The sequence below is a fragment of the Plecotus auritus genome (assembly GCF_963455305.1).
Source record: "Plecotus auritus genome assembly, chromosome: 8".
Taxonomy (NCBI): Eukaryota; Metazoa; Chordata; class Mammalia; order Chiroptera; family Vespertilionidae; genus Plecotus; species Plecotus auritus.
In genome coordinates this window covers 28,084,666-28,111,676 of record NC_137782.1, presented here as the reverse complement: position 1 = coordinate 28,111,676, position 27,011 = coordinate 28,084,666, and the positions used below count along the sequence as shown (strand labels likewise).

General features: G+C 51.5%; 2 protein-coding genes across 5 annotated transcripts in view; one reads left to right on the top strand and one right to left on the bottom strand.

The window, feature by feature from the left end:
* The window catches only part of SULF2 (sulfatase 2), a 102,223-nt gene extending 82,962 nt beyond the window's left edge, over positions 1-19,261 (top strand). For all 3 annotated transcript variants that reach the window (XM_080685557.1, XM_080685556.1, XM_080685555.1), the window contains exons 6-21: positions 761-911; positions 2,041-2,216; positions 4,628-4,756; positions 5,995-6,051; positions 6,483-6,609; positions 7,793-7,985; positions 12,019-12,247; positions 12,342-12,438; positions 12,683-12,777; positions 13,695-13,754; positions 14,170-14,339; positions 14,575-14,717; positions 15,716-15,839; positions 16,439-16,472; positions 16,695-16,748; positions 17,689-19,261. In XM_080685557.1, coding sequence (XP_080541683.1) covers positions 761-911; positions 2,041-2,216; positions 4,628-4,756; positions 5,995-6,051; positions 6,483-6,609; positions 7,793-7,985; positions 12,019-12,247; positions 12,342-12,438; positions 12,683-12,777; positions 13,695-13,754; positions 14,170-14,339; positions 14,575-14,717; positions 15,716-15,839; positions 16,439-16,472; positions 16,695-16,748; positions 17,689-17,719 — 1,870 coding nt within the window. In that variant the 3' untranslated portion in view covers positions 17,720-19,261. The remainder of the gene's footprint in view (positions 1-760; positions 912-2,040; positions 2,217-4,627; positions 4,757-5,994; positions 6,052-6,482; positions 6,610-7,792; positions 7,986-12,018; positions 12,248-12,341; positions 12,439-12,682; positions 12,778-13,694; positions 13,755-14,169; positions 14,340-14,574; positions 14,718-15,715; positions 15,840-16,438; positions 16,473-16,694; positions 16,749-17,688) is intronic.
* NCOA3 (nuclear receptor coactivator 3) overlaps positions 19,255-27,011 on the bottom strand; it is a 107,381-nt gene continuing 99,624 nt past the window's right edge. Inside the window, exons 21-24 of one of the 2 annotated variants that reach the window (XM_080685554.1) lie at positions 25,554-25,788; positions 23,339-23,513; positions 22,878-23,004; positions 19,255-22,574 (exon numbers count right to left, since the gene is read on the bottom strand). In XM_080685554.1, coding sequence (XP_080541680.1) covers positions 22,563-22,574; positions 22,878-23,004; positions 23,339-23,513; positions 25,554-25,788 — 549 coding nt within the window. In that variant the 3' untranslated portion in view covers positions 19,255-22,562. Of the gene's footprint in view, positions 22,575-22,877; positions 23,005-23,338; positions 23,514-25,553; positions 25,792-27,011 lie in introns of both variants that reach the window. The other variant, XM_080685553.1, reaches the window with a different exon arrangement.

Sequence of the window (27,011 nt, the reverse complement as noted above, 5' to 3'; positions counted from 1 at the left end):
AGGTAGTCCCCTCCCTGGGCCTCCTCATTCTCAAAAAAGGGAAGCTGATTCCACCCACCCAGCCCACCAGCAGGACCCAGACTTCTCTGGCCCTCCGTGCCTCTTGTAAATGGGAGAGCTGACCAAAGGGAGGCATAACGGGGACACTGCGTCACAGAGTGTGGTTGTCCCAAATGCACACGTTCAGGCACTGTCCTCACAGCGCTGGCCACACGTGCATGCCTGTTATTCACCTAGTCTTTAATCAGCTTCCCTTTCTGAACCAAAATCCATTGCAAAAGGAAACTCGGTCACCGCGCCTTAACCGTGACAGCTGTCGCTTGCCATCTACCCAAGGTAACTGGAAAGGAAATGCCGTCCTGGTGGATGAGAATTGGGTACTGTGCCTGCTGGAGGCTCGCACGGAGCCTCTCTCCTGCTGGAAAAAGGGAAATGAGCAGATTCCAGACAGGTGTTAAGGGAAGACTGACACCAGACGGACACTTGGCCTTGATGTGTGGGTGTGCCGACAGCCGGAATGGGAGGGCCTTCCTGAGTCTGTGGCTCCACACTATTTGACGCTAGACCTCCTGAGGTCTTCCCACGTGGCGCCCCCACATAGGAGAAAGGCCGACCTGACATTTAGCAGAGTCCCTGACACCAGCGTCCACTTCCCCCAGGTGCAGGGGTGTTTCGTGCTGGGCTGCAGACAGCTCAGGGCAAGCGGCCCAGCACCCCCCCACACCCCCGCCTGACCACTGCGTGTGTGTCTGCCCGCCAGCACGCCAAGCTACAACTACGCACCCAACCCCGACAAGCACTGGATCATGCGCTACACGGGGCCCATGAAGCCCATCCACATGGAATTCACCAACATGCTCCAGCGGAAGCGCCTGCAGACCCTCATGTCCGTGGACGACTCCATGGAGACGGTAGGCCGCCACCCCCCGCACCCCCTTCCGGCTGACCCTCCCTGCCCTTCCCCGTCCCCGAGGGTCATCCGCTGGAGAGGAATGGGAGAAGAGGCGGAACCAAGGCCCTGCCCAGGCCCGGGAGCGGCTGAGAGACGTCCTTTCCGCCCTCTGCTCTGTTCAGCATGTGGGGCTACTGCCATTTTCCTCACAGCTTTATTGAGACACCGTTCACACACCATACAGCTCACCCCGTTGAAGTGTGTAGTTCAGTGGTTTTAACGTATTTGCAAACTTGGATGGTCAGTACCACAGTCCACTTTAGGACATTTTCATTACCCCAGAAAGGAACCCCCCGCCCTCAGCCACCACCGCTGACACCCCCTCACCCTTCGTCCTTGGCAGCCAGCAGTCTGCTCTGTATCCATGGATTTGCCGCTTCTGGACATTTCGTAGGACTGGATTCACACAACATTGGCTCTTCTGTGACTGGCGTGATGTTTCAGTGTTCATCCACATGGTGGTACTATCGGAACGTCATTCCTTTTTACTGCTGAATAATATTCCACCGTGTGGATGTAGGGCACATACTCGATTTATCCATGGCTATTTAAATCTCATTAAAGTACAATACAATTAAAATTCAGTTCCTCAATCACACTAGCCACGTTTCAGGTGCCCGATAGCCACCCGTGGCTGGTGGACAGGACAGAAATTAACATTGCGGCGTCACAGAAAGCTCTGCTGGACACACCGTGGCGGATCACAGACTCCTGCCACGGCCACAGTCCAACTCCATTCATTCATTCATTCATTCATTCATTCATTCATTCATCAGCATTTGTGAGTAACAGAAGTCCCCGCTCTGATGGCGCTTCTGTCTCTTCTACTTATTTGGGGGTTGTGTGTCCCAAATAACCCCCAAATAAGTAGAAGAGATAGAAGGTGAGGAGCCCTGTGAAGAAAAGTAAGGGGACAGAAAATGACGGGCGGTGGGGAGGCTGCAGCTATAAATGGCACAGCCTCGGGTCTGCTGAGAGGTGCTGGCTGAGGGAGGCCCCGAAGCAGGGGAGGGAAGGGCCTGAGACCTAAGACCCTGCTGCCTGGGGGACAGCGGGCGGGGCCCCTCACCTGCTCGCCTGTGTCTCAGATCTACAACATGCTGGTGGAGACAGGCGAGCTGGACAACACCTACCTCGTGTACACCGCCGACCACGGCTACCACATCGGCCAGTTCGGCCTGGTGAAGGGGAAGTCCATGCCATACGAGTTTGACATCAGGGTCCCGTTCTACGTACGAGGCCCCAACGTGGAGGCCGGCTCGCTGTAAGTGCCCCCCACCCCTGCCCCCACTGCTCCCAAGTCCCAGGGAGGCCTCGAGGCTCCGCTGACACCCAGATAGACAAGAGGCAGGCATTCAACCGTGCGGCCCCGACCACGCCCCCGGTGGCTCCCGTCTGGCAGGTGAGCCTCGGTGCCAGGTGAAACATTGATCGTGTCACTTAGGGCAGATTTTGACGCGTTGTATGGCCTGTTAGGGAAGGAGAGGCCAGGAGCCGTTAGCACCTGTGAAAACAGAATGTTTGTGGCGGGCAGTGTGCCAGGGAAGCGGGGAGCTGGCCCGTGTGCCGCCAGCGGTGGGAATGCCGCCTTGCTTTCTGTCTGGCTGGGAGCCCCCGGGGCTGGTGGATGTCGGGAGGAATCCTGCACCGGGGTGAAGGGATGGGGGTGTGGTACGATCGGCTGAACCGCTCAGGCCGCAGCACAGGTAAACTGGCTCCCCTTCCATCCTTCCTCGGGGACCACATGGCCCTCAGCCAGCCTTCTCCGTGGGTCAGCCTTTGGGATGGCCCGTTCTGCCAGCCAGAAACGCCACGTCTGGGCAGGGGGAGGCCGGGACCCTCAGCAGCAGCCTCCTCGGATCCACAGGGACCTCATGACACCAACTCGAATGGCTCTTTGAGATGCAGATAAACTGCCATTAAGTCACTTACTTGGTCCTACTTCCATCTGAGCCCGGAGCCCGGACAGGACCCCACGGCACTGACCGGGCTCGCTGCGGAATTCCTCCTGAAGGGTGCGGGCCTCGCCCTGCAGGGACCGAGACGTCCCGCCACCATGGACGCCTGGGGACAGTTCCCAGAGGCGGGCCAGCCTCATCCCTCTTCCTCGGCCGACCTCATCACATCACTCCCGTCTCTGGTGTCGGGGTGCCCACCTGTCATCGTAGCTATAACAGCAATAGCTGTGTTTATGGAGCGCTCATTCCTCGGGCCCAGGGCTAAGCACTTACACCACGTGTTCCTTGAAGCATAACAGCAACCCTGGGAGGTAGATGCTGTTCTGATCCCTGTTACGCCTCAGGAAGCCGAGGCCCCGAGGTTCCATTGCCCGGGCTCACATGTAAGGGAAGGAGCTGGGAACTGAAGCCAGGAGCCTGTGCTCCTGCCTGCCACCCCATACACCCTCCCCCTCAGAAACCTCGGGCCGCCCTGTGAATAGGAAGCATGTGGCCTGCTAAGGCTCTTGGGCACTGGCATTACGGGCTTGGTTGGCCTCAGAGTCTGCGACCTGGTTCAAGGGACCCGAAACCACAATCCCACGTGGACGCAACGGGGGAGTAATGTCAGGTTTGGGGCGGGACACACAGTGTATCTGTCAGCCTGGACTCCTGTGGTCGCCAGCAGCGGTGGCCATCAAACTGGGTGAGACAAAGTAAGACCAGAGGAATGCAGTGACTGCAGTAGCCAGGAAGCCCAAGGCCAGCTCTGGCTTCAGGCATGGCTGGATCCAGCAGTCCCACGTCACGGCAGGAAGCTCTCCTTTTCCATCTGTCGGCCCTATTTTATGTGAATTGGCTTCATTCTCGGGCGTTTCTGTGTGGGGCAGAGTCACCGTGACTTGCAGCCATCTGGCTGACGGAACCAAACAGTGGTTTGAACAGAAGCCCGAGGATGACTGTCACGTGTCCCACTTCCTCGCTTCCGGGTTGTGCAAGTGCAAGCGGAGGGCGTGAGCTCACAGCCTTCCCCCCAGACTGTTCCCCAGTGTCCTTGCTGGGGGCGGCTCCATGGCAGCTCGCTCCTGCAGTAGGAGGTGAGGGAGACGCGGCTAGCCAGAGTCACGGAGCGCATGATGTACGCATGGAATGACACCAGCCACCCTTGCTGTATTCTGTTGGCTCGGCCACAGGTGTAAACACCAGGGGTGGGGGTCACGGGGCCACGTAGAGTCTGTCACAGGGTTCTTCTGGAGCTAAAGGGAGAGAGGGAAGTGCTGTGCTGACATCTGGAGAAAGAACATTCTGGCAAGAGCAAAGGCCCTGAGGCCAGACTGTGCCTGTCAGGGACAGCACTGGAGCAGTGTTGACCTCAGGTTCAGAGAAGGGTCCAGGGGAAGGCCCCAGGTTTGGGGTAGCTCTTAAAGGGGGGTGCCTTTTGTTCAGATGTTGGGAACAGAGAGGGCGTTCCTGGCAGAAGAAACAGCCAGGTGTGGCCTGTGAATCCAGCCCCTGTGTGTGTCTGGGGCACAGAGGTAAGGGGGAGGCGGGGTTCAGGTGAATCGGGCCACAGAGGGGAGCACTGAGGGCTGAGATTCAGGGAGCGGCACAGTCCCAGCTTCCTACCTTCAGGGCCCCAGTCCCTGGCCACCTCCACCCCTCAGCTGCCCCTCTCTGAGTGAGGGAGGCTGGCCACCCCTGCTCAGGTGGCCAAGTCTGGTCTCCCTGCCTCCCCAAGGAACCCCCACATCGTCCTCAACATCGACCTGGCTCCCACCATCCTGGACATCGCAGGGCTGGACATCCCCTCGGACATGGATGGGAAATCCATCCTGAAGCTGCTGGACACAGAGAGGCCCATGAATCGGTGAGGAGGGGAAAGGGGCGCTGGTCTCCCCCAAACCCCTGCGCAAACTTGTGGCCAAACCGTGTGGGTCTGGTGGCGGGACTTCTCCAAGAGTCAGGAGCTGGGGTTCCAGGGTTCCCCACCCCCGCCACTTCCCTGCCTGGGAGAGAAGGATGTCCCTCTAAGATTCCGGCTTCCCATCTGGAATATGGACCAGTTGCAGACCCTACATGTGTGTGAAACAGGAAACAGGAATTGACACTCATGCGGCACTTCTGTAGCCAGGCCGTGTGCCAGTGCTTTGCATGGGATTTCATCATTCTGCTCTTCATAACCAGTGAGGGGGCTTTATGCGATGCCCTTTTGCCAATTGGACACTGGGTCCGAGAGGTTACGTGACTTGTCGGAGGTCTCTGGGCAGGTCTGGCTCCCACTCCAGCTTTCAGACCCCAGACTGGAGGCTGCACTCCCAGTCGCCATGCTCCGTGCCGTTAATGCCTACGGCGGGATGGGCATGTTCCCAGGTGTCCCCGAGGCGGAAAGGGAACAGGGATGGGGAGCAAAACTTGGGCACCTGGGAAGGTGAGTTGAGCCTGTTGGGGAGAGGAAAGCAGGGGCACGTAGCCACTGCTGTGGCAGCAGCGACACCTGGTGGCCAAAACTGTAACGTCCACCGGGCGCATGGCCCCAGGGAGCCGGCGATTGCAACCTGGATGAACACTGTCCCTCCACATGGACCGCACTGCAGGGGGCCGCCTCTGCTGAGCCTGCCGCCCACCGTGAGGCCTTCCAAGCGGTATGGGTGTGAACTGGGAGGTGTGAGGAGCAGGGCACCTGGGGGTCAGTGCAGGATGGAAGCTGCCTTGGCCTGAGCCCGTCTGGGAAATGGAAACCAGAGTGACCAGAATGAAGTGCAGTTAACTTACCCAAATCCAACCACGGGGGGTCACAGGAGGGAATCCTCCAAAACGCAATGCAAGCCACCCCGTCAGGCCGCCTCGCCACTGGTGCTGCCTGAGAGGAAGTCGTTGGACTTCCTGGGAGGCACAGAGACGGACACTGAGTGTAGCTTCCGCCTGGGAGGGTGTGGCATCAAAGCCTTACAGAGCCTTTCCCATCCCCGCTCACCCGTCTTCCCCTGGGACCCCAGGGTCTGTGCTGGTTGGGAACCAAGGCCGGCTCTGCTTCTGGGAGAAGGGGGCGGAGGGATATGTGAGCCCCCACATTGATGAGAAGATGGAGGTGTGCTTTCCCCCCAGGTTTCACTTGAAAAAGAAGATGAGGGTCTGGCGGGACTCCTTCCTGGTGGAGAGAGGGTGAGTGCTGGGTCCTGAGGAACCACCCAGGGCATTTGAGCCAAGCAGCACACAGGTCCCCCCACAACTGCCACCTCCCGGGCAGCCATGGTGTGAAAGGTCACTGTCGGGGAGGCGGGGGACTACTGTTACCACCATCCCTTCCCACGGTGCCCACGGCCCCGGACGTGAGAGCACCCGCTGGCCTGTGGTGGGCACAGGGTTTGCGTTCGGAGGCCACACGTTTGGTGCTGCCTGCACAGTGTCCGTTTATTGCCAACGCGTGCAGTTTGGGAGGTTTCTTGTAAAAATCCCCACTTCTTAAGTCTCCTAACGATCAGGAGACATGGCCAGGCTGGACCTGCACGCTCGTGGTGGCACCACACTTGTAGGCAGGCCACGCGCTCCTCCAGAGCCGAGACCAGCCCTGGGTCCCGTTCTCTGCCCCACAGCAAGCTGCTCCACAAGAGGGACAGTGACAAGGCGGACGCCCAGGAGAACTTCCTGCCCAAGTACCAGCGCGTGAAAGACCTGTGCCAGCGGGCCGAATACCAGACCGCGTGCGAGCAGCTGGGCCAGGTGAGGCGGCGGGGCTCAGCCCTGGGGCCGGGGGACAGGTGCCCCCCCATCCTTCCTTCCCTCCCCATGGCTGCGGGGACAGGTGCCCCCCCATCCTTCCTTCCCTCCCCATGGCTGCGGGGACAGGTGCCCCCCCATCCTTCCTTCCCTCCCAATGGCTGCGGGGACAGGTGCCCCTCCATCCTTCCTTCCCTCCCAATGGCTGCGGGGACAGGTGCCCCTCCATCCTTCCTTCCCTCCCCATGGCTGCGGGGACAGGTGCCCCCTATCCTTCCTTCCCTCCCAATGGCTGCGGGGACAGGTGCCCCCCATCCTTCCTTCCCTCCCAATGGCTGCGGGGACAGGTGCCCCCCCATCCTTCCTTCCCTCCCAATGGCTGCGGGGACAGGTGCCCCCCATCCTTCTTCCCTCCCCATGGCTGCCCCTCTAAACGGTGACCCAGGCCTGCTCCTCGGACACTGTTCTGGGCACCCTGGCAACAACCTTGAATGCCACCCACAGAAAGGGGTGCCCTCCTGCAGCTGGCGCTCTGGGGAGAGCTTGGCCTTGGGTTTATGCCGAGCCCACAGTGGTTCTGAGCTACGAGGAACAGCCGATGAGGCCAGGGAGCCTTTGCACCCCTGGGATTGTTGTCAAATCCTATGCCCCAGGTTAAAGGTCAGGCGAGCCCAGGGCAGGGGAGGGGCATGCGCCTGCAGATTCAGAACAGATCATTAGAGCACAGGGCTTAACTGCACCGGGCAGAGCACCAGAGGTGGGTGTGGGGCCAGACCAGCTGGGGAGCCCTGTCCAAGGCCCCTGGGCCTCCAGCTCTAGGGCCTCCAGGATCCCTGTCCAGCTGTCCACCCGCTGGGAGTGCAGTCCTGGTCCTGCGGGGCCCGCCACCCCCTCAGTGCTGTGGCCACGCCGTGCTCAGGCTGTGCCTTCTAGGAGCGCCCTTCCCGGCGTGTGCTTCCTGCGACGGGCTCACGCTCAGCCATAGTCACGCAGTGCCCCCTTGGTGCCATTTCTGTGCTTCTGCAGTCAACACGTGTCTGTCTGTCCTGAGTAACTAGTTCCAGGAGCGCAGCCCTTGTGAGCCCATGCCCCTGCAAGGGCAGGGAGGGGAGTTCTCGGGATGGGTGGGGGCGTGGGGGAGAGTGGACGGCCGGCTCGGAGCCTGAGGCCTCGCTGTGACTTGCAGAAGTGGCAGTGTGTGGAGGACGCCACGGGGACGCTGAAGCTGCACAAGTGTAAGGGCCCAGCGCGGCCCGGTGGCAGAGCCCTGTCCAACCTGGTGCCCAAGTACTACGGGCAGGGCGGCGAGGCCTGTGCCTGCGACGGTGGGGACGACCCGCTCAGCCTGGCCGGACGCCGGAAAAAGTTCTTCAAGAAGAGTGAGTGTGGGCAGTTCGGGGCCCCGTTCGTTCGTGGAAATAATTCCACGGGCACTCACAAGGGCCAGGGGGCTGGGGACACAGCCAAGCCCCCGAGGATCCTCCGGGCCCAGTGGGGACGGGCAGGAATAGAACGGGAGAGCCGAGTGCTGTGAAGATGGAATGTAGAGGAGGGAGGGGCGGCAGATGCCAGCCAGGGGCCCATCACATCATTGCTCAGGTTCTGAGTCGGAGCCACGATCAGATTTGTGTTTTCAAGGGCTGTCAGTAGGCTGGGAGGGGCGGGAGCGGCAGCGGGGACCTGTCTGAGCCTGGCCACAGGGAGGAGGGGTGGGCTCTGGGAGGGACTTGGGAGGCCCATCAGGGCAGGCTGGCGGGCCCGGTCCTCGTTGCTCATGGAGTCCATGTTTGCAAGTTCACCGACCCCCTAAGCCTTCTTTGTGGCCCCTAACTCACTACTTGAGATGCTTTCACGGTCATTTGTGGGCACGTGCAGAGGCAAAAACTCTGAGTCTCCGGGTGCACGTCCCCAGGGGAGGCTGAACAGAGATGCTGTCCCTCTCAGCTTCATCCTCTACACAGGACCTCTTAACGTCTATTTGGTGTCATGCTTTTCACGCCTGTGTATTTTCCCGTGATCTCGCTGTTTAACACACCCCCAGCAGTGCCGAGGTGCTGGCGTGTCCTTAGTGCAGCGAGGCTGTGACACGCCCTATGGAGAAAGTACGTGGGGCAGACAAGCTCGTGCAGGCATGAGTTGGAGCTCTGGTGGCCATGAGCTCAATGTTAATCAACAGCACATCCTATATAATAAAAGGCTAATATGCAAATTGACCAAACGGTGGGACAACACACACTGACCACCAGGGGGCAAACACTCAACACAAGGACACAAGCCGGGCTGATGGCTGGTGAGCACAGTAGTGGCGGAAGCCTCTCCTGCCTCCATGGCTGTGCTAAGAATGTCCCACTGCGGCTTAGGCCCGCTCCCCACGGTTGGATGTCCCCTGAGGGCTCCTGGACTGCTAAAGGGCCTTACAGAACATAGTTACTGCAAATGACAATGGACTACTTTTGGAGTGGGGGAAGGCCCCCCCCAGCCCACCTGAGGAAGCTGCCTAAGCGCCTCTCACCTCCCCCAGCAGGGGCTGGAGGTCGACAGGCAGTTAGAAAGCCAGCAGAGGGTGGGGGGGGTGGGGAGCAGGCGTCCTCTGGACGTAGCTAGAAGACTCAGCTGTCACCGAGCTGGCCAGGGCCCCACTCTGAGCTCAGCTGCCAGGGGAAGAGGGACCTCTGCCTGCCGTTCACATGGGAGTGCGCCTGTGCTTTGAAGTGCCCAGCGCTCCATGTCTGCACTGGGTGCTGAAACCTGCCAATTCTGTTGCATGTCATCCTCCAGAGAGCCTTGTAAGGCAGGTTCATGGTGGTACCTTGGCTCAGGATTCACCCGAGCCATTAGATTCCAGAGCCTCAGGGTTCCCAGGACGCCTCGAAGGGAGGGCATCTCAGGGGCCCTGGAAACAAAGGCGGGAGGGTGACACGGAGAGCGAGTGGCATGGCTTCAGTCCAGGAAAAGATTGACACGGGCTGGCCAACCTCTTCCTTGAAGGGCCAGCGTAAATATTTGAGGCTTTGCAGGCTAAATGGTCTCAGTCTCAAATACCCAATTGTGTCACTGTCGCAAGAAAACACCCCGGGATCCGACGAGTAGCTTATTTACGGCATCAGGCAGAAGGCCAGATAGTTTGAGGACCCCTGGGCTTGTGGCTGGAGATGCAGGGCGGGAAGATACGAGGCAGCTGGCTCCGGGCAAGCAAGACAGAGAGGCAGAGAACACCCCGGGGTCTGGTGCATGGCCTCGGGCAGGTGACCTGCTCCCACAGGGAGATCTGCTCAGTACTGTGTGCACCAGGGGCCCGGCCCGTGGCTTCAGGGAGACTGAACTCAGGAGGGGAAAGCCAAGGGGAAGACTGCCAGGCCCAGCAAAGGCCCAAGGCTTTACTGAAGAGGCGATGCCTCTCCTGGACTTGGCCCTGGATCCTTTGATTCAAGGGGTTTGAAAAGTGAAAGGGGCTAACGTCTGTCCCAAGAGAGGGGGCAGCAAGACCAGCTCCTGAAGCCTGGGGCCACTTGGGAGCAGGAATGCCCTCCTCCCTTCCACCAGCCTCCACCCCGTCCTCGAGCTTTGGGCGCCACCTGGTGGTCATATGGAGCCAAACAGAAACCTGAGCTGTGACTGGCTCCAGGCCCTTCTCTAAAAACAACGGCCATCTAGGGCAGCAGCGGTTCTGGACTCCGTGATGTGCCGTTTTCAAACAGAAAGGAGTGGTTGGGGCCAGGGCCAATGGGAAAACATACTGCCATGTCTAACGGGGCAGCATGTCAGCTCCTGCCAGGAGCGGGCCTGTGGACCCAGGTTGGCAAGCCCATCGGTTCTCTTCAGAAGCTGGAATCTGCGCTCCAGCGTGGCCGCCACCCCTTTTCTCTGAGAGTTAGCAACTTGAAGCTACAGGTCTGAGCTCCGACTTGAGCCTGAACGCCCTCGGTGCTCAGCAGCTGACTCAGCTTAGAAAAAGCACCTTTCAGTCCCAGCTCACGGCCCACCTGGTAGAGGCAGCATCTAGCTCTCAGCTGGGACTCCGAGAAGCCACGTGACCTCCCCAAGCCGCTCCCTTTTCTATCCAGAAGAATGTGCTGCCTGGCTTTTGCTTTTCCAATTCAAATTAATGGGTTTTGTGTTTCATTGCGCTATAACTGACAGACAATATTAGTTTCAGGTTTACAACACAATGATTTGATATTTGTATATATTGCAAAATGTTCACCAAGTAAGTCCATTCACAAATACACAAAACAGTGTTATTAACCTTAGCCACCATACAGTACATCCCCAAGACTTTGTAACTCTAAGTTTGTACTTTTTGACCGACCCCCTTCATCCCCCAACCTCTGACAACCACCAGTCTGTTCTCTGTTACCTATGAGCTTGGGTTTTTGGTTTTGTGGTGGCTTTAGATTTCACCTATAAGATCATATGGCATGTCTTTCTCTATCTGACTTACTTCACTGAGTATAGTGCCCTCCAGGTCCATCATGTTGTTGTAAATGGCAAGGTTTACTTTGATGTTGCAATGAACATGGCAGCGCATACACCTTTTCAAGTTAGTATTCTCTTTAAGTATTGAGGCGTGGAGTTGTTGGGTAAACTGGTAGTTCTACTTAATTTTTTGAGGAACCTCCATACTGTTTTCCATAGTGGCTGCACCAGTTTACATGCCCACCAATCATGCACAAGGGCTTCCTTTTCTCCACATCCTCACCAACACTTATTTGACTATTTAGTTAACAGTCATTCTAACAGGAATGAGGTGCTGTTTCATTGTGGTTTTGATTTGCATTTCCCTGATGGGCAGTGATGCTAAGCACATTTTCATGTGTCTCTTTGGCCATCTGTCTGTCTTCTTCAGAAAAATGTCTATTCAGGTCCTCTGCCTATTTTTAAATCAGATTGTCCTTTTACTCTAGAGTTGTGTAAGTCATGTATATGTACGTGTGTTTGTGTGTGTGTATTACAGATACATTTTTTAATTGATTTCAGAGAGGAAGGGGAAGGGTGAAAGAGATAGAAACATCAATGATGAGAATCATTGATCAGCTGCCTCCTGCACATCCCCTACTGGGGATCGAGCCTGCAACCCAGGCATATGCCCTTGATCGTAATCAAACCCAGGACCCTTCAGTCCACAGGCTGACGCTCTATCCACTGAACCAAACTAGCCAGGGCTGTATAAGTCTTTATACATTTTTTGGATATTAGCCCCTTAGTTTCCCCAGTTAAATCGCCTTGAGTCCTTCTCACTGGAGTCCAAGTCCTGCTTCCTGGGTGGTAGGTTTCATGAGCCTGCAAGTCTCAGGCAACACGGAGCCTCTTGATTGGGAGCTGTGGCACTACCCAGATCAAGAGTCTGCTGCTCAGGGCGCCCAGCCCGCCCTCCAGGCCCTCCTGACCTAGCTACCCCTCTGATGCCCACAGAGTACAAGGCCAGCTATGCCCGTAATCGCTCCATCCGCTCAGTGGCCATCGAGGTGGATGGCCAGGTGCACCATATAAGTCTGGATGAGGCATCCCAGCCCCGCAACCTTACCAAGCGGCACTGGCCAGAGGCCCCTGAGGACCAAGAAGACAAGGACGGTGGGGACTTCAGTGGCACTGGAGGCCTTCCGGACTCTTCAGCCCCCAACCCCATTAAAGTCACACATCGGTGAGAGTCCAGGCAGAGGTTGGGGGTAAAATGGACAGGCTGGGCCCTTCTCACCCCCTCAGGGCCACACATCACGTGATCCCTTCTCGAGCAGGTGCTACATCCTCGAGAACGACACGGTCCAGTGTGACCTGGACCTGTACAAGTCCCTGCAGGCCTGGAAAGACCACAAGCTGCACATCGACCATGAGGTGACAAGAGTCTGGCAGGGAGCAGTTCTCACCACCCAGGTGGAGGGGAGGGGTGGCGGGTGAAGCCAGGCCCATGGGAGAAAGGTCCCAACAAAACATGGAAAATGACTCCATTTCTTTGTTGGGAGTCTGGTTACTTCAGGTGGAGCCAGGGAACCCCCTCTGCACCCACAAATATGGGCAATGGCCAGAGGCTGTCCCTTCTCACCCAGCCCCCCGAGTTTCACGGCCTCCTCTCCCCCAGATTGAAACCCTGCAGAACAAAATTAAGAACCTGAGGGAAGTCCGAGGTCACCTGAAGAAAAAGCGGCCAGAAGAATGTGATTGTCACAAAATCAGGTGAGGAGGCAGCAAAGGGACCCCAGGAAGGTCCCTAGCAGTCATGTAGGACCACTCCGGGGAAAACAGCATCCCGCTGTGACTCCTTTCATTATTTTTACCTCCTTAAGGCCAAGGGGAGAGACACAGAGGCTGCCCTTCCTGTCTGCTCCCTCAGGATAAAAACAAATCAGTCATTCACATCCCCATTGTCAGCCACTGGCACATACCCCGCACCCCTCCCCGCCCTTAGCCAGTCAGCTGCCCAGATTCATGCACTGCCGACAGGCAGGCTGCTGCTCCCAGGAGGAAAGGGCCTCTGCTGATTGCCCCTCAGGAATAGCCCTGTGGCTGGAGGTCACATTACCAGCCCAGGGTACCCTTGGCCCAAGGGTCTGCACTCAAGAGCAGCACTGTCCAAGATAACGTCTGTGGTGATGGAAATGGCTGTATGTGCTGGCCATTATGGGGGCCACCAACCACGTGTAAGCACTTTAATGTGGACGTGTAACTATGGAACTGAATTTAGTTTTGTTTAAACTGAAGTAGCTACATGTGGCTACTGTACCAGACAGGCCAACTGTAGCATCTCTGCTCCAGTCCCAGAAAAGGATTGTAAAACACGGGTCCTGACCAAGCCTGAGGTGGGCGGGGGCGGGGGGCGGGGGGCGGCTGGGGACAACCATCTGGTGATGCAGAGGCTGAAGCTACACAAACCAGGCGCAGCTTCCAGCCTCGGCTGACTTACACCTACCCCAGCCTTCCCAGCTCACGCTTGCAGGAAGGAGCCAGGCAGGCAGGGAGCTGCCACACTGAGACAGCACCCTCCCGTCACTGCATCAGAAAGAGGGACGGTGCTGGGAACCACACTTTGTACCCACCCAGGAGAACTGTTCTGTACGCAGTTTCTGAAACCTGGGGTTTGGGTTCTGTTCCAGTTACCACACCCAGCACAAAGGCCGTCTCAAGCACAAAGGCTCCAGTCTGCATCCTTTCAGGTAAGGACGGCTTAAGGCCAGGGGGAGAGAGAGACACAGAGGCTGCCCTTCCTTAAGCTAAAACAAACAAGGGAAAGTAGTCCTGGGAAGCTCAAGGCAGTCCTTACAGAGGTCTGACTCCCAGATCAACAGAGGTCTCCAGGCACTTCCCCTCCGCCCCCCCGTGGCGGGAGTGGTTACTGCACCCCCACCATGCAGGGCGGGCACAGGCCCAAGAAACTGGTGTGAGCCGAGTCCAGCTGCCTCCTAGTTCTCCCCACCTCTGTGCTGCCTTGGAACTGCAGTGGGACTTGGGGGTCCCTCTAGTGCTGTGCTCACAGCTCTCTGGCAAGAGCAGCAGAGGTTCAGGGTCAGTGGTCCCTAGGAGGCTCCAAGGTAGGGAGGCCAAGAGAGGTGTGGCCCTGTTTGCCCACAGGAAGGGGCTGCAGGAGAAAGACAAGGTGTGGCTGTTGCGGGAGCAGAAGCGCAAGAAGAAACTTCGCAAGCTGCTCAAACGACTGCAGAACAACGACACGTGCAGCATGCCGGGCCTCACATGCTTCACCCACGACAACCAGCACTGGCAGACCGCGCCTCTCTGGACACGTGAGCAAGCCCGGGGCCGGCAGGGGCAGCTGGGGCCAGAGGGGCTTCTCCGGGACCTCACCTTGCCCCCTTGTCAGACCCTACAGGTCTTTCGGGAACAGGTTCCCTGACATCAGGGGTCAACAAGTGCTCCCAACAGGCCCCGGCTCGGGACGTCCTGGACAGGAACTCCTGTTGGCACAATGGGTCTCTTCCTGCAGGCACACTCAGGGCATGCTCTCTCTTCCCTTGGCAGTGGGGCCCTTCTGTGCCTGCACCAGCGCCAACAACAACACGTACTGGTGCATGAGGACAATCAACGAGACCCACAACTTCCTCTTCTGTGAATTTGCAACCGGCTTCCTTGAATACTTTGATCTCAACACAGACCCCTACCAGGTACAGACAAACCCACACTGGAGAAAGAGATGCATGGGGTTCAGAGGTGCTGGCATCAGGCCCCCAGGTGGAAGCGATAAATTATCTGAGTCCCTAAGACAGAAGTGAGTTGTGAAGCCTCTGAGAACTCCGGGGCTCCATCTTCCTCTATCTGCCATCTAGACCTTATTACAGCCTCTTCCCTGGCGAGGGTAACACGGGCTGTGTGGGAACTTGTGAAGGCTCCTGGACTGTAGGGGTCCTCAGGGCCAGGCCAAACCCTGTTGGGTGCCTGCAAGGACAATAGCAAACACTCATGCAGCACTTCCTATGTGCCAGGTGCTTCCATATATTAAGTCACCTGAACACAGCATGATTTTAAGTGGCCCAGACACATAAAAAAGGAGCCACAGAGTCTGGTTAGTGGAACCAGCATGTCTTACCTCAACGGACGGTCCCTACTGAGCTCAGCACTACAGCTTCTCAGCAGTGTGGCCTTGGCACCGGCTGGTCTCCAGTGTTTCAAGAGGAGGCTGAAGTCATATTTTACATGAAATCTGACTTTTAGATGCCAGCCACTCTATGGTCTGCCAGTCTTTCTCCTTAGGTAGGGCATCCCTATATTTACAAAAGGGCTGGGCAGAGCATGTAGGTTACTCAGTCATTGGTAGCTCCCAGACTAGGCAGGGACCCAGGGACTGTGATGGAAGGCTGCTTAAAGGCACAGTTTCCTAACCAGTGGCTCCAGGAGCTCAGTGTGAAGCACGGAGGTGGTTTATTCTCCTGAGTTTTAGCCTCATGAAGAGAGAGCCTGGTGGGGCTGGAGGCAAAAAGTAGTCCTAACTGTTCCAAACTCTGGCTCCTGCAGAAGCAAAGGTTACCATCCCATAGTACCTGCTACTCCTGGCCTGCCTGGAGTCAGTGCCCCTGTGTGTGTGTGTGGGGGGGGGGGGGGGGGGGGGGCGGGGATGCGCGTGCCTGCACTCACCTGGCTGATAACCCACCTTCCTTCCAACCAGCTGATGAATGCAGTGAATACACTGGACAGGGATGTCCTCAATCAGCTACATGTACAGCTCATGGAGCTGAGGAGTTGCAAGGGTTACAAGCAGTGTAACCCCCGGACGCGCAACATGGACCTGGGTGAGTAGGCGCCCATCGTGGGGCCTGTAACCCGGCAGGGTTACCACAGAAAGGGTTACCACTCTGGTCCGAAAAGTGAACCTAGAATCACCAAGAGTTGATGGATTCTCACATGGCTAAAAGTCACCAAGTGCTGCTGTTATGATCATACATGCCAGCTGCTGTGCTGATGATCCTATGACAACCCTCTGAGGTACAGCTGGTTGTCCTCACTTCATGGATAAGTAGAGTGACTGGGTTGGCTGACTCCAAAGCCCACGCACTTGGTCACACTACTACATCCTCCAGGAGACTTGCCAAGAGAAACACACAGGACCTCCCGCCACCTGCCTTTCTCAGGGCCCTTGGCTTTCTGTAGCCTAGGTGTTCGTGCCCGTTACCTGCCTCCCCTACCATGACCACGGTCAGTGTTGAAGGAATGCATCAGGAAAGCTCACCTCCTAGTCAGCCTGCCTGCCTGCCTAGGGAACACTGTCAACACCATGGGTTTGTGACAAACTGCCTTCGGTGTTTTAAAAAAAAAAGTTACAAAGTTCGTCACTGCTTGTTCCCTATTTACTCTAAATTCACTGTTTCTATTTTGTTCATTTCTCTTTTAGGACTTAAAGATGGAGGAAGCTATGAGCAATACAGGTATTTGGTTTTGTTTCTAAAGCCTCAGAATGGTCCCATGTCGAGTCCCATCCTTTGGATCTAACCTCTGTGACTGCCCTTTCTCTGGTCTGCCAGGGGCCTGATCGCCCACCAGTAATAGGTGTCACCTAAGAGACCATCTTTGTATTGTTCTTTAAGGGTAACTCTTTCTTTCTTGGTGATGGTTAACACTCATTCTCCTTTTGACACTTGAAAACTTAGGCAGTTTCAGCGTCGAAAGTGGCCAGAAATGAAGAGACCTTCTTCCAAATCACTGTGAGTTGAGGAACGGGTTTACAAAGAGACCTGGTTCTGGCTTGCTTCGTTTTGCCAAGGCTATTCTGTGTGCATGCCAATTCTTACATATTACTCTCATTTGTTCCTATAATGAGAGGGGAAGCAGTAATGTACGTCTTTCCTGTAAAGTAACAACCTTGAGTACATTTCATGTTTTAGGTTAATAGCTTGTCTATATACACTGTTCTATACAAATAATCTGTGCCTGGTAAACTCAAGGCATTCCTTAGAAGATGAGAAGCACTTAAATATTATAATTGCCAGACACCTTGAAGGCTGTGGCTGCAGAAGTGTTACCTGGTCCTTATATAACATCAGCAGGGCAGCTTCATTAAATGGTTTCCAAAATGTCCATGCTGCACACTCCAGTGCTAATAGAGGCTGGCAGGGGGCTAAGAGACTGTGGCAACCTAGAAAAGTCACCTCTAGTCCAAAGAGAAAGGCACAAATGCAGTGCAATTTGAAATCCTCTGATTCATCAGGGAAATCCAGAAACTCAAATATGTGTGAGAATTTTTTTAACATTGGCAACTAATTTGACATTAAGTTACCATGCAGACAAACAAAACGCCTTGATGAGCTGCCATTTGCAACCTCTGGCCTATTCATTTCTTTCCTTGTGTGCGGAGAAACCTATGCAGCTTTAATAGGGACAACTAAGCATGTCTCTAGTGCTCCCAGAATCAAGGCACATAATCTTTCTCTCTCACATTCTCCTTGGCCACTTTTCTACCCCTATCTCTAAATGCCAACAACTGAAAATCTAGATATGAGGTGGTAGCAAGCCTGGTCTGAGGGACCTAGAAATATTCCTTCTCGGCAGCCACATCCTTGAAGCAAAGCTGACGCAGCTGTAGGACTGAGTAATCCATAGCAGCATGATAATCAAATACTGAGGCGAGTCTGCTTTGTTCCACAGGGGACAACTGTGGGAAGGCTGGGAAGGTTAAGCAGCACGGGATGGACCTCCCAAACAGAGGCATCATCTGATCATCCAGACAATGCGAAACCCTGTGTGATTTCAGGCAGACCTATGCTGTTAGCCAGGAGACCTGAGAGACACAGAACTTGCTTTCAGTCAACATGGCAAATTCTGGAAGAGAACTACCAGGAGTAGTGATACTTCAGGAAGTCCATTTTTGCCCTTGCTTTTGCTTTGGACTGTACCTCACCAGCTGCACAAAATGCATTTTCATATCAAAGTCACCACTAACCCTCTCCGAGGCTCACAAGGGAAAAAGAACAAAGAGAGATTTTTTTTTTTTAATTTCCCCAAAGGATGAAAAGTCACTGGAATCTTTCTTTTAAGTCATAGGAGAAGAACAACCCTGTTTTAAATCCTCTTATCTTTTGGTTTGTCACGAAGAACGAACTAAGAGGCAGGACAGAGGCAACGTGCAGATGCTGGAAACGGTGCACAGTTGATAGTGAGTCAATAGCACAAAGAAGTGGCACTTACCTAGCACTAGAGCCCTGGCCACCTCTGAAGAAACGGACTTCACTGTAAATATGGGACTATTTACATGTAACCAGCGTGGAACTTCTAGGGGAATCTGACTAAGAAGAAACCCAGTTTTGAAGCGTGGTGGTGTCAATGAACGCTGTGGCCAGTGTGAGAGAAAAGCCCTGCAGTGTGGACATTTCCTTTCCCAACCAGGTACCATTGCCCCTATTCCTGTGTTCTCTCTCCCAGAACTAATGTTTTCTAAAGTACTGGAAAGAAATGAAGTGATGTACATCCCACATTTTAATGAAGTTGTATTTGTAAAGAAATTTTGTAGTCTAAGTAGTGTCATACAATGTTCAGAACTCCAGCCAATGACCAGCAGTCAGTATGAGGTAACCCTTGACATTTTGTAAAAGGCCATTCTTGGGAATGTTTTTGTTTTGTTTTGTTTTTTCCTTAAAATCGCTCAACACACCACCAGTCAACTACTTTTTCAAAGGAGACACGTTGGACTTGGGTGGTTTTTTAAGGGACAACAGAGGTTACAAATTAATGACTAAAATTTACCATATTTCAAGGACCTCACAGGTAAGTCTCACATTGCACCAGCTTTAGGACCTCACTTTTTAAATTAAATGTGTTAAATCAAAACCAAGTGTGAAGCAACTACTAACCCCTTTCTGTCCCAGGGAGTCTAACCTGGTGAAGATAGCTGCTAGAATGGGAGAAACAGGAGGAACCTCAGCCATCAACTGGTCCAACTGATTTCTCATTCAATAGATGATCCCTTGTCACTCACCTTTTGTAGGAACAGTTCCATACTTTTCAAGATTTCTTTTTGGAATGAGTTTGAAGAGTATAATCTCCAGTTTTGCTGTTCTATTGCTGCACACAATAAGAAGCATTTAGGGGGAAAAAAGATTATTTTAACCTCACAGAAATAGCTACTATTATTTGAAGTAAGAGTCCTTAACCTTCTTTTCACCCTTAATCCAATAAGGATTTTTCTTTTAGTAAATAAAGCAAGCTCTTTGGCTTCAATTTTAAATAGAAACCTTTATTTACAATGACACCCAAAATGATAAGCAAAACAGTCAGACCTTAACCACACAACCATCTTCATAAGTTATCTCATGCGGTCTGGATTCTTTGCAGGTTCAAGGATGATTTAGATTTTTTTAAAAAAACATTTAATGTAAACTTGATTGAATTCATTCTCAACACTATAAGTCGATTCCTGAGAATTTAAATATTGCTCTCAGAATGACATTTCCATCTTCAAAATCCCATACATTGGAAGAGAGGAAGAGAAAGAAGGACAAAAGATCACCCTGCTCATTAAACAATTTGCGTTGGGCTCAACAGCAGCTCCTGCTCCTCTGCATCTCCCAGTTGGGAACAAACTCATGGCTTCTGCAAATAAAAAGGGAACTGGACAGGCATATGGGTAACGCAATGCATTCTGTTACTTTCCAGCTGCATCTATCTCTGCATCAAAGAACTTTTAGGACAGCAAACCAATGTCCTACATTACCTCCCCCTAAATCCCCAACTCACCTCGGAGAGTGAATAGGATTAAGCAGTCCTGTTGATTGATATTTACACCTTTCCATCAAGATGCACAACTTAGAAAAGTGACATCATAATATGAACATTAACAATTTCTATTTGTTTTTTTTAAAGGAAGAAACATGTACCTCCTTTATATCATTTTGATCTTTAAAAATATATATATATATATCTCTTTGGATTCAGCAAAAAAGGAATACTGGAAATATCTCACATTCTAAAAGCTGATGAAAAGATTACTTATACTGTCCACCCAACAGATACCAAGGTTTAAAAAAGTAGGGAGAGGAGAGGTAGGCAGCAGGAGTACAAAGAATTATCCAAAAAAGATAAAAGGGCAGTAAAGGTTAAAAACACAAATTATCTCAAAGACTGCATCTATTAAAAGAAAATCAGATTCTTAAGTTTGCACCAATAAAATGAACAAGTAGAAAATATAAAAACTTATAACTTCTGTTTTTTCATATAAAAAGGGGGTGCTGCCTTCCAGTTAGCCTGGAGCCGGGACTAAGGAAAAGAATCACAAAACTTTTTGTTCTTGATTTTTAAAAGTCAAGAAAGGTAAGAGCACCATTCTGTTTCTCCCATGCACACACAACTTAAACAAAAAAGGTTCAGACATACCTCACACAACTGTGTCTAAAAAGACAGAGACTCAGTTATGTCTGTCTCCGGACAGGAGGATGTGTTATCTGAAAAGTACAGGCCACTATGATGGAAGTTGATGGATTTACAATCTTAAGATTTATTTTTAACTTGGCAGGAGGGAATGGGGTGTCAGACTCAAATCCATTCTAGTGGTGGTTCTGGAAATATAGGTTTCACTTATTCATAAAGAAATTAAATGATCTTACCTTAGAGGCACCTAGAAAGATTAGTTCAATGTGTGTGAAATAAAAATTAACTGGCTTTCAATTATTGCTAGGATGTGACACCAAAGCTAACAGAGATATTTGAAATTAATAGATATTCCAAAACCCAATTTCATTCAATTATTTGAACTTAAAAGTAAACCAGAGACAGGGAATTAAATCTGAATTTTTTTTTACCTATTCCCAACTGACAAGTGTCAGGGAGTGGTGACAGCAGACAAAGGCAGGGGTAGCAGAAGGCGGGAGTCAACGGCGCTTAGACTGCAGCTCTGAATCATGCAAAACTGCCTTCCTGGGCCGAGTCCTTACAAAATTACCAGGACATAACTCTTATTCTCAGGATGGTGAAAGCATCAAGTTAGTGAATGACAGCACAGCTGAGCAGACATCAGAAGCCACACACCCAGGATTTTACTCCTGAGAGCTCATTGGGATTCAGGTCCTAGTAACCAAAACCTAGAGCAATCCTCAAGTGGACAAAAGGACACCAGTCAATTAAAAAAGAAAAAAAAAAAAACCCATGAACTGCTATTGTTTTATTTATGGACCAGTTTAAATCAAATTGCTTAATATTTTTAAATTCTTGATACCTTTTTTTAAAACATTTTCCCATGTCTATTCTTTCCCCCAAAATTAACAAAGTGCTTAGTTCTGGTAGAAGAATTTAAAAAAAAATTTTTAAATGCCTACATCTAAACAAATGATCTCTTTAAAAAGCTTTTAGATTAAGAGACTGAAAAGAACGAGGCATCTAAGGCTGGAGAGAAGGAAAAGCTCTGGATCACTGTCCTCTCCCCCAGGCCAAAAAAATTCAGGGATGTCTCTTCTGTTTGTAACCTCACCACGCTGAGCTTAATGAAATCAACTATGTTAAATATTTAGCTTCACAAACTCTGTAAAAATGAGCTGTTGTGACCTACAAAAAAAGTATATACATATTTTACATGATATAATATCTTAAAGGTCATATTTACAAAAGAAAATCTATTCACAGAAACACTGCGAAATTCTGATTCAGAATGCAGTACCTGGCCTTGGGTTTTCTGCAGTTTATTTTCAAAAAGCATTATTGCTCTACCATATAGGCAAATGGTGACACCAGTACTTTCAACAACAACAAAATCATAGTTCTTATCCAACAGATTAGACAAAAACCAGGAATGTGATTCACCATTCCTCAAGACCTCAAGAATATTGCATTTATCCACTATTTTTTAAATAAAGTGCACTCGGCGGCACGTTAGCATGTGAAAAATTGCTACTGCTGCAATTAAATACTATCATCTCATTTCCCCTTCTACAAGGCCATTTGACATCAAGGAGAATTCCTGGAGGTGAAGTATGACAAAACGTTTGGAGCATATGAAAATCCTAACTAAAGCCTAAGTCAACCAAGAATAGGTTGGAGCAACTCAACACTATCATTAAGAGAGAATTCAGAAATTCCAACCCTACGGGACAGAACTGGTAGTGACAAAAGCAAATGAAGGCTGGCACTTGCTCTTCCTCCAATACTGCAACTAGAGAAACCAGATGTTCTAATCTCCCCTGATTTCTCCAACGTTCTGTACTGAATAGCCAGGCAGACAAAAGGGACAAAGGAGGGTTGCGTGATCAGTAACACTCCGTTACCTCCAGAACCATCTCCCTAAGAAGCAGAATGCCAAAACTATTTGTTTTGAACACCATCATACATGTTGGGGGTGGGGGTGGGGGGGTTGATATTGCGCTTCAGCTTAAAATCCAGTCCTACTCAAATGACACCACTTGGAATACCCTTGATGAAGATCAAAGATGGTCCTTTCTTCAAAGCTGGGTGCCTAGAACAATGATTCTTTACTCCCGATAATCCTAGTGCAGTGTCATTTGTACAGTGAATTCTTCAGAAGTCCTGGTGTGGAGATGTCAGCAGTATTTCTGTTAGCAACCAAAAGAAACATGAGTGAAAAACACCGCATACGAAAAAATAAATCCCTGTGTCTACACTGATGGCTTGCAACATGGTTCTGGCTTGAATGAGTCAGACTCCTTAGATCTCAAATTACCCAAAAGTATCCAGTGGCCCAATGCCTTCAAACCAAAATTTTTTTCAGTGACTATGTTTTTAAGTTTTACATCCAAGTTAAAAATCTACCTAGGAATTTAGATTACAGTTGAGGCTTGGGTTCCTTCCAGAGATCAAGAAAAACATTTTGAGAAAGTAAAAAACAGATCCCATACCTGCTCAGGGCCCATGGGCATGGAGTTCATGTTCATCTGTCCCATGGGACCACTGCTGCCATTCATGTGCACCATATTATATGCGGCAGGATTCCCCTGGTGGGCAAACTGCTGCTGGGGGAAGGAGCTGCAAAGGAAGTGTGAAATTACCCCAAGTCACCTCAGTGACAACATACAGAGACTCTCATAATTTTGCCAAATGTCACTGTACTTAAGCAGAGAACAACTTGAGAGGAACTCCCGGACAGCCTGCCCTCTATTTTTCACAGCTGTCTGTATTCAATGCTGTCACAGATACATGCGTGGAAGGACTCACAAAATGGATGCGCCAAGCAGCATTTCCCAATATGAACCCTGGCCTTTTGATCTCTCCACTCAAACAGGCTGAACTCAAAAATGCAGAGACCATCTAAACTTTTGGCACTAGAATATGAATGACTTTTAAAGTCCTTGTTCTTCACCTGTTCCTGGCCAGGTTTCCTGATGGCCAGCCTTTCATTTCCGAGGACTGATACATAGGTGCGGTCTGAGGGTGCTGCATCAGAGGATTCTGGGAGGGACCCATTCTTGATGACATCATTGCATTAGGAGGACTGGACACTCGACCAAAGGCTGGATCTGGTTGTTGTCCCATCCCTTTAAAAAAGAAAAAATTACAATGCTCAAATGCTACTCCTTAGAACATCAGCTTTCTATAGTAATTTTATGTTCCTTTTTTTAAAGGCAGGAGAAGGTCACAAGTATAAGACACTGAGTGCTACAGGCTGCTGCCTGCCAGTTATTCTTGCTTCTCACCAAAATGCCAACTAGAGTAACAGAGGCTTACTACTGAAAAGCACACTGCCTAGATCACTTAAAGGGTCGTTACTTCAGTAAGCTCTCTGTATAAAAGGGATTCCATATTACACTACTCACATTACTCTGTCCCTCTATAGAGGGCAGAAGAGCTGTTGTCCCCCATTGGCAGGGTTGCATTCTGAAATGTAATCTCCCCAGTAGATACCACTATCCCCAAGAGGTATAAGCATTATTGTAATACTAGACGCCCAGTGCACGGATTTGTGCACCAGTGGGGTCCCTCGGCATGGACTGTGGAGATCGGGCAGAAACCGGCAGTCCAACACTGCCTGCCGCTCCTGCTCACCCCAGCCCCGCTGCCCCTGCCCCTGCCACCGCCACCACCTCTCAGCAGCCTCGCTGCCACTCCACTGCGGTCTCCGGGCTGTGGCAGCCAGCTGTGAGCCCTGCATCTGGTGCCCGTTGGTCAGCTGAGCGGCGTTCCTGCTGTGGGAGCGCACCAATGACCAGGGGGCAGCTTCTGCATTGAGCATTTGCTCCCTGGTGGTCAGTGCGCGTCATAGCAACCAGTCGAGTGGTCAACTGGTCGCTTAAGCTTTTATATATATACTAGAGGCCCAATGCATGAAAATTCATGCATTGGAGCGGGGGGTCCCTCAGCCCGGCCTGCCCCTCTCACAGTCCAGGAGCTCTCAGGGGCAGGAGGCGATCTGGCAATCAGAGGAAGGCAACGCCCCCATCACACCTCTGCTGCTGCCACTGCCGGCAGCGCAAGCCTCAGCCGGCCCTGGTTGCCTGTGCCTCGGGCCAGCACTGACTGCTGCTGCGGGCACCCTGGCAACCCAGTACTGACTGTTGCCACCAAGGCAAGATGCAATTGTTTGGGGGGGCAGTCCTCGTCATTGTCCTACAATCGCCTGGCAGAGAGAGGCCCAGGCCACCGGCTGGGGGGCTCTGCAATCGCCCCAGAGAAGGAGGCCCAGGCTACCCAGCTGGCGGCGGTGGGCGGGGTTTCCCTCTGCGGGGCTCCCGGACTGCAAGAGGGTACAGGCCAGGCTGAAGGACCCCCCCTCACCCCGAGTGCACAAATTTCGTGCACCGCGCCTCCAATATGTGTGTGTGTATATGTATGTATGGCATGTATGTATGTATGTATGTATGTGTGTGTACACACACACACACACACACACACACACACTGAGTGGCCAGATTATTATGATCTCTGAACGCATAATAATCTGGCCGTGTGTGTGTGTGTGTGTGTGTGTGTGTGTGTGTTAGAGGCCTGGTGCATGAATTTGTGCATGGGTGGGGTCCGGCCAGCCTGACCAGGGGGAGGGGACATGGGCGGTTGGCCGGCCTGCCTGCTGGTCTAACTCCTGGTCAAGGGGACAATTTGCATATTAGCCTTTTATTATATAGGATATACACTGAGTGGCCAGATTATTATGCGTTCAGAGATGATAATAATCTGGCCACTCAGTGTATATAATACACGTCTAAGTCACCAATAAAAGGAACTCAAAAGCCCACACAACACAACCCTCGCTCTGACTTGACCAAGCATTCAGAGACTGTAGAGACATACTGGGTGGAACATGGCAACACCTTGGCAGGCTTGCAGATTAAGATGTGGAAAGCTGAAAAAAGAAAACAAGACCTGGAAAAACATACTCAACCATGACAAACTATCTACCTCAGTGACAATTACCTGTGCACAGCAGGAGACCTTTGTGTTCTGTTATTTTTAATTACATTTTTCTTGTGAAATAAGAGGGAGTGAATACTATTTTTGTTCTTAATATGCATCAGATCTAGTGAATCTTAAGTCCTTAGTAATATTACTTTGGGACAGACATTTTCAATTGTCAAATTTACCGTAATTTGGTTGATATGGAAACTGCTGGGGTGGAGCCTGTGGCATGGCAGGCCCTGCCAAAACCCCATCCATGCTGGGGGAGGCGGTCACATTAGGGGGTGGGCTGAAGGCCTGGGTCTGCTGCTGCTGTTGCTGCTGCTGCTGCATCATCATCGCTGCCACCCTCTGCTGTCGGAAGTGATGACTTAGCAGCTCCCTGCTGCGCTGGGCAACCATCTGGGCATTAAGAAAGCCCTGCTAATACCCAAGAAAGAATCAGTTACACACATAGAGCAAGAACCAGCCGATTTCATACATATAGTAACCCCACAAAACATCAGGTATCAGAGAGAAAAAAAACCCAATGCCTTTCTATGTAATTACAAAAAAGGGAAAATGTACAATTCTCATCATGGTCAAGGCTTTCTATGGGTAGGAGGGCAAAGATTTGCAGAATAGGGACCTAGAAATTATTTGGGATCAGGAGATGAAAGTAGACAGTTGTCAAGCTTTAAATAGATAACATTCAAACTTTTCAGAAACGGAAAAAAAAATACAAAATGAAAAGGGGCAGGATTGAGTGTATTGGGGAGTAGGGGATTTGAAACAAGGGGAGGAAAAAAATGAACAGGGTTACACTCGGAAAGCAGGAATCCATGCCAGGAAGTCATAGTCTCTTTAAACCTCCGAAAGAGGAGACAGAGGTAAGAAGCTATCTGGAAATTACGGCGGTGACACAATCACAGCACTGAGCAAGGAAGCTGGTTTGTGCTCTACCAGCTGGGAGACACCATCTCCAAAAGCAAACTTTTATTATCGATTTGGAGGGACCCTAGCTTAGCTTATACAGGATGTCTGATTATCAAGAAATATAGGTATCAGTACTTCCAAGTGGACCTAAGACAGTGAAAATAGAGCATTTTGCTGTTGTTTTTTAGTAATTATGAGCAGCATTTCAGACCACAGTAAAGGATTTTTGTGTTATCCTCTGCCTCATGCACATTAAGAAAATACCTTAATACACTCTCCACCTTGGACTGGAGATCGAAAGAACTTTAATATCATCCCTCCCTCTATGGGAAATAGATCAATCTCAGAGGTTATTATTGAGAGTAAGATTATGTTTTACTTATTCTTTATTGTTCTTACAATTTCAAATGTTGCCCAGGAAGCATATGGTTTCATAATCCAAGAACAGAGCGAAGTTTACAGATTATCTTAAATTCCTAAAAAGCAGTGACAGCTGTTTTCACAATACAGCAATTGACTGCAAATGGGAATTAATTTAAAAAAACACGAATCAGTGGTATTGATAAAAGAACCTTCCTCTTCTGATTCTTCCCAGTCACCAGCAAGAGAAAAGAATGAAAGAAAAAGTGTGATGAGACCATGAGATGGTTTCTTACACAAGAAACTTGTAATTATTTAATAAACATTTACTGAGAGCCAAGCACAGGCCACACCAAACCCTGTGCTGG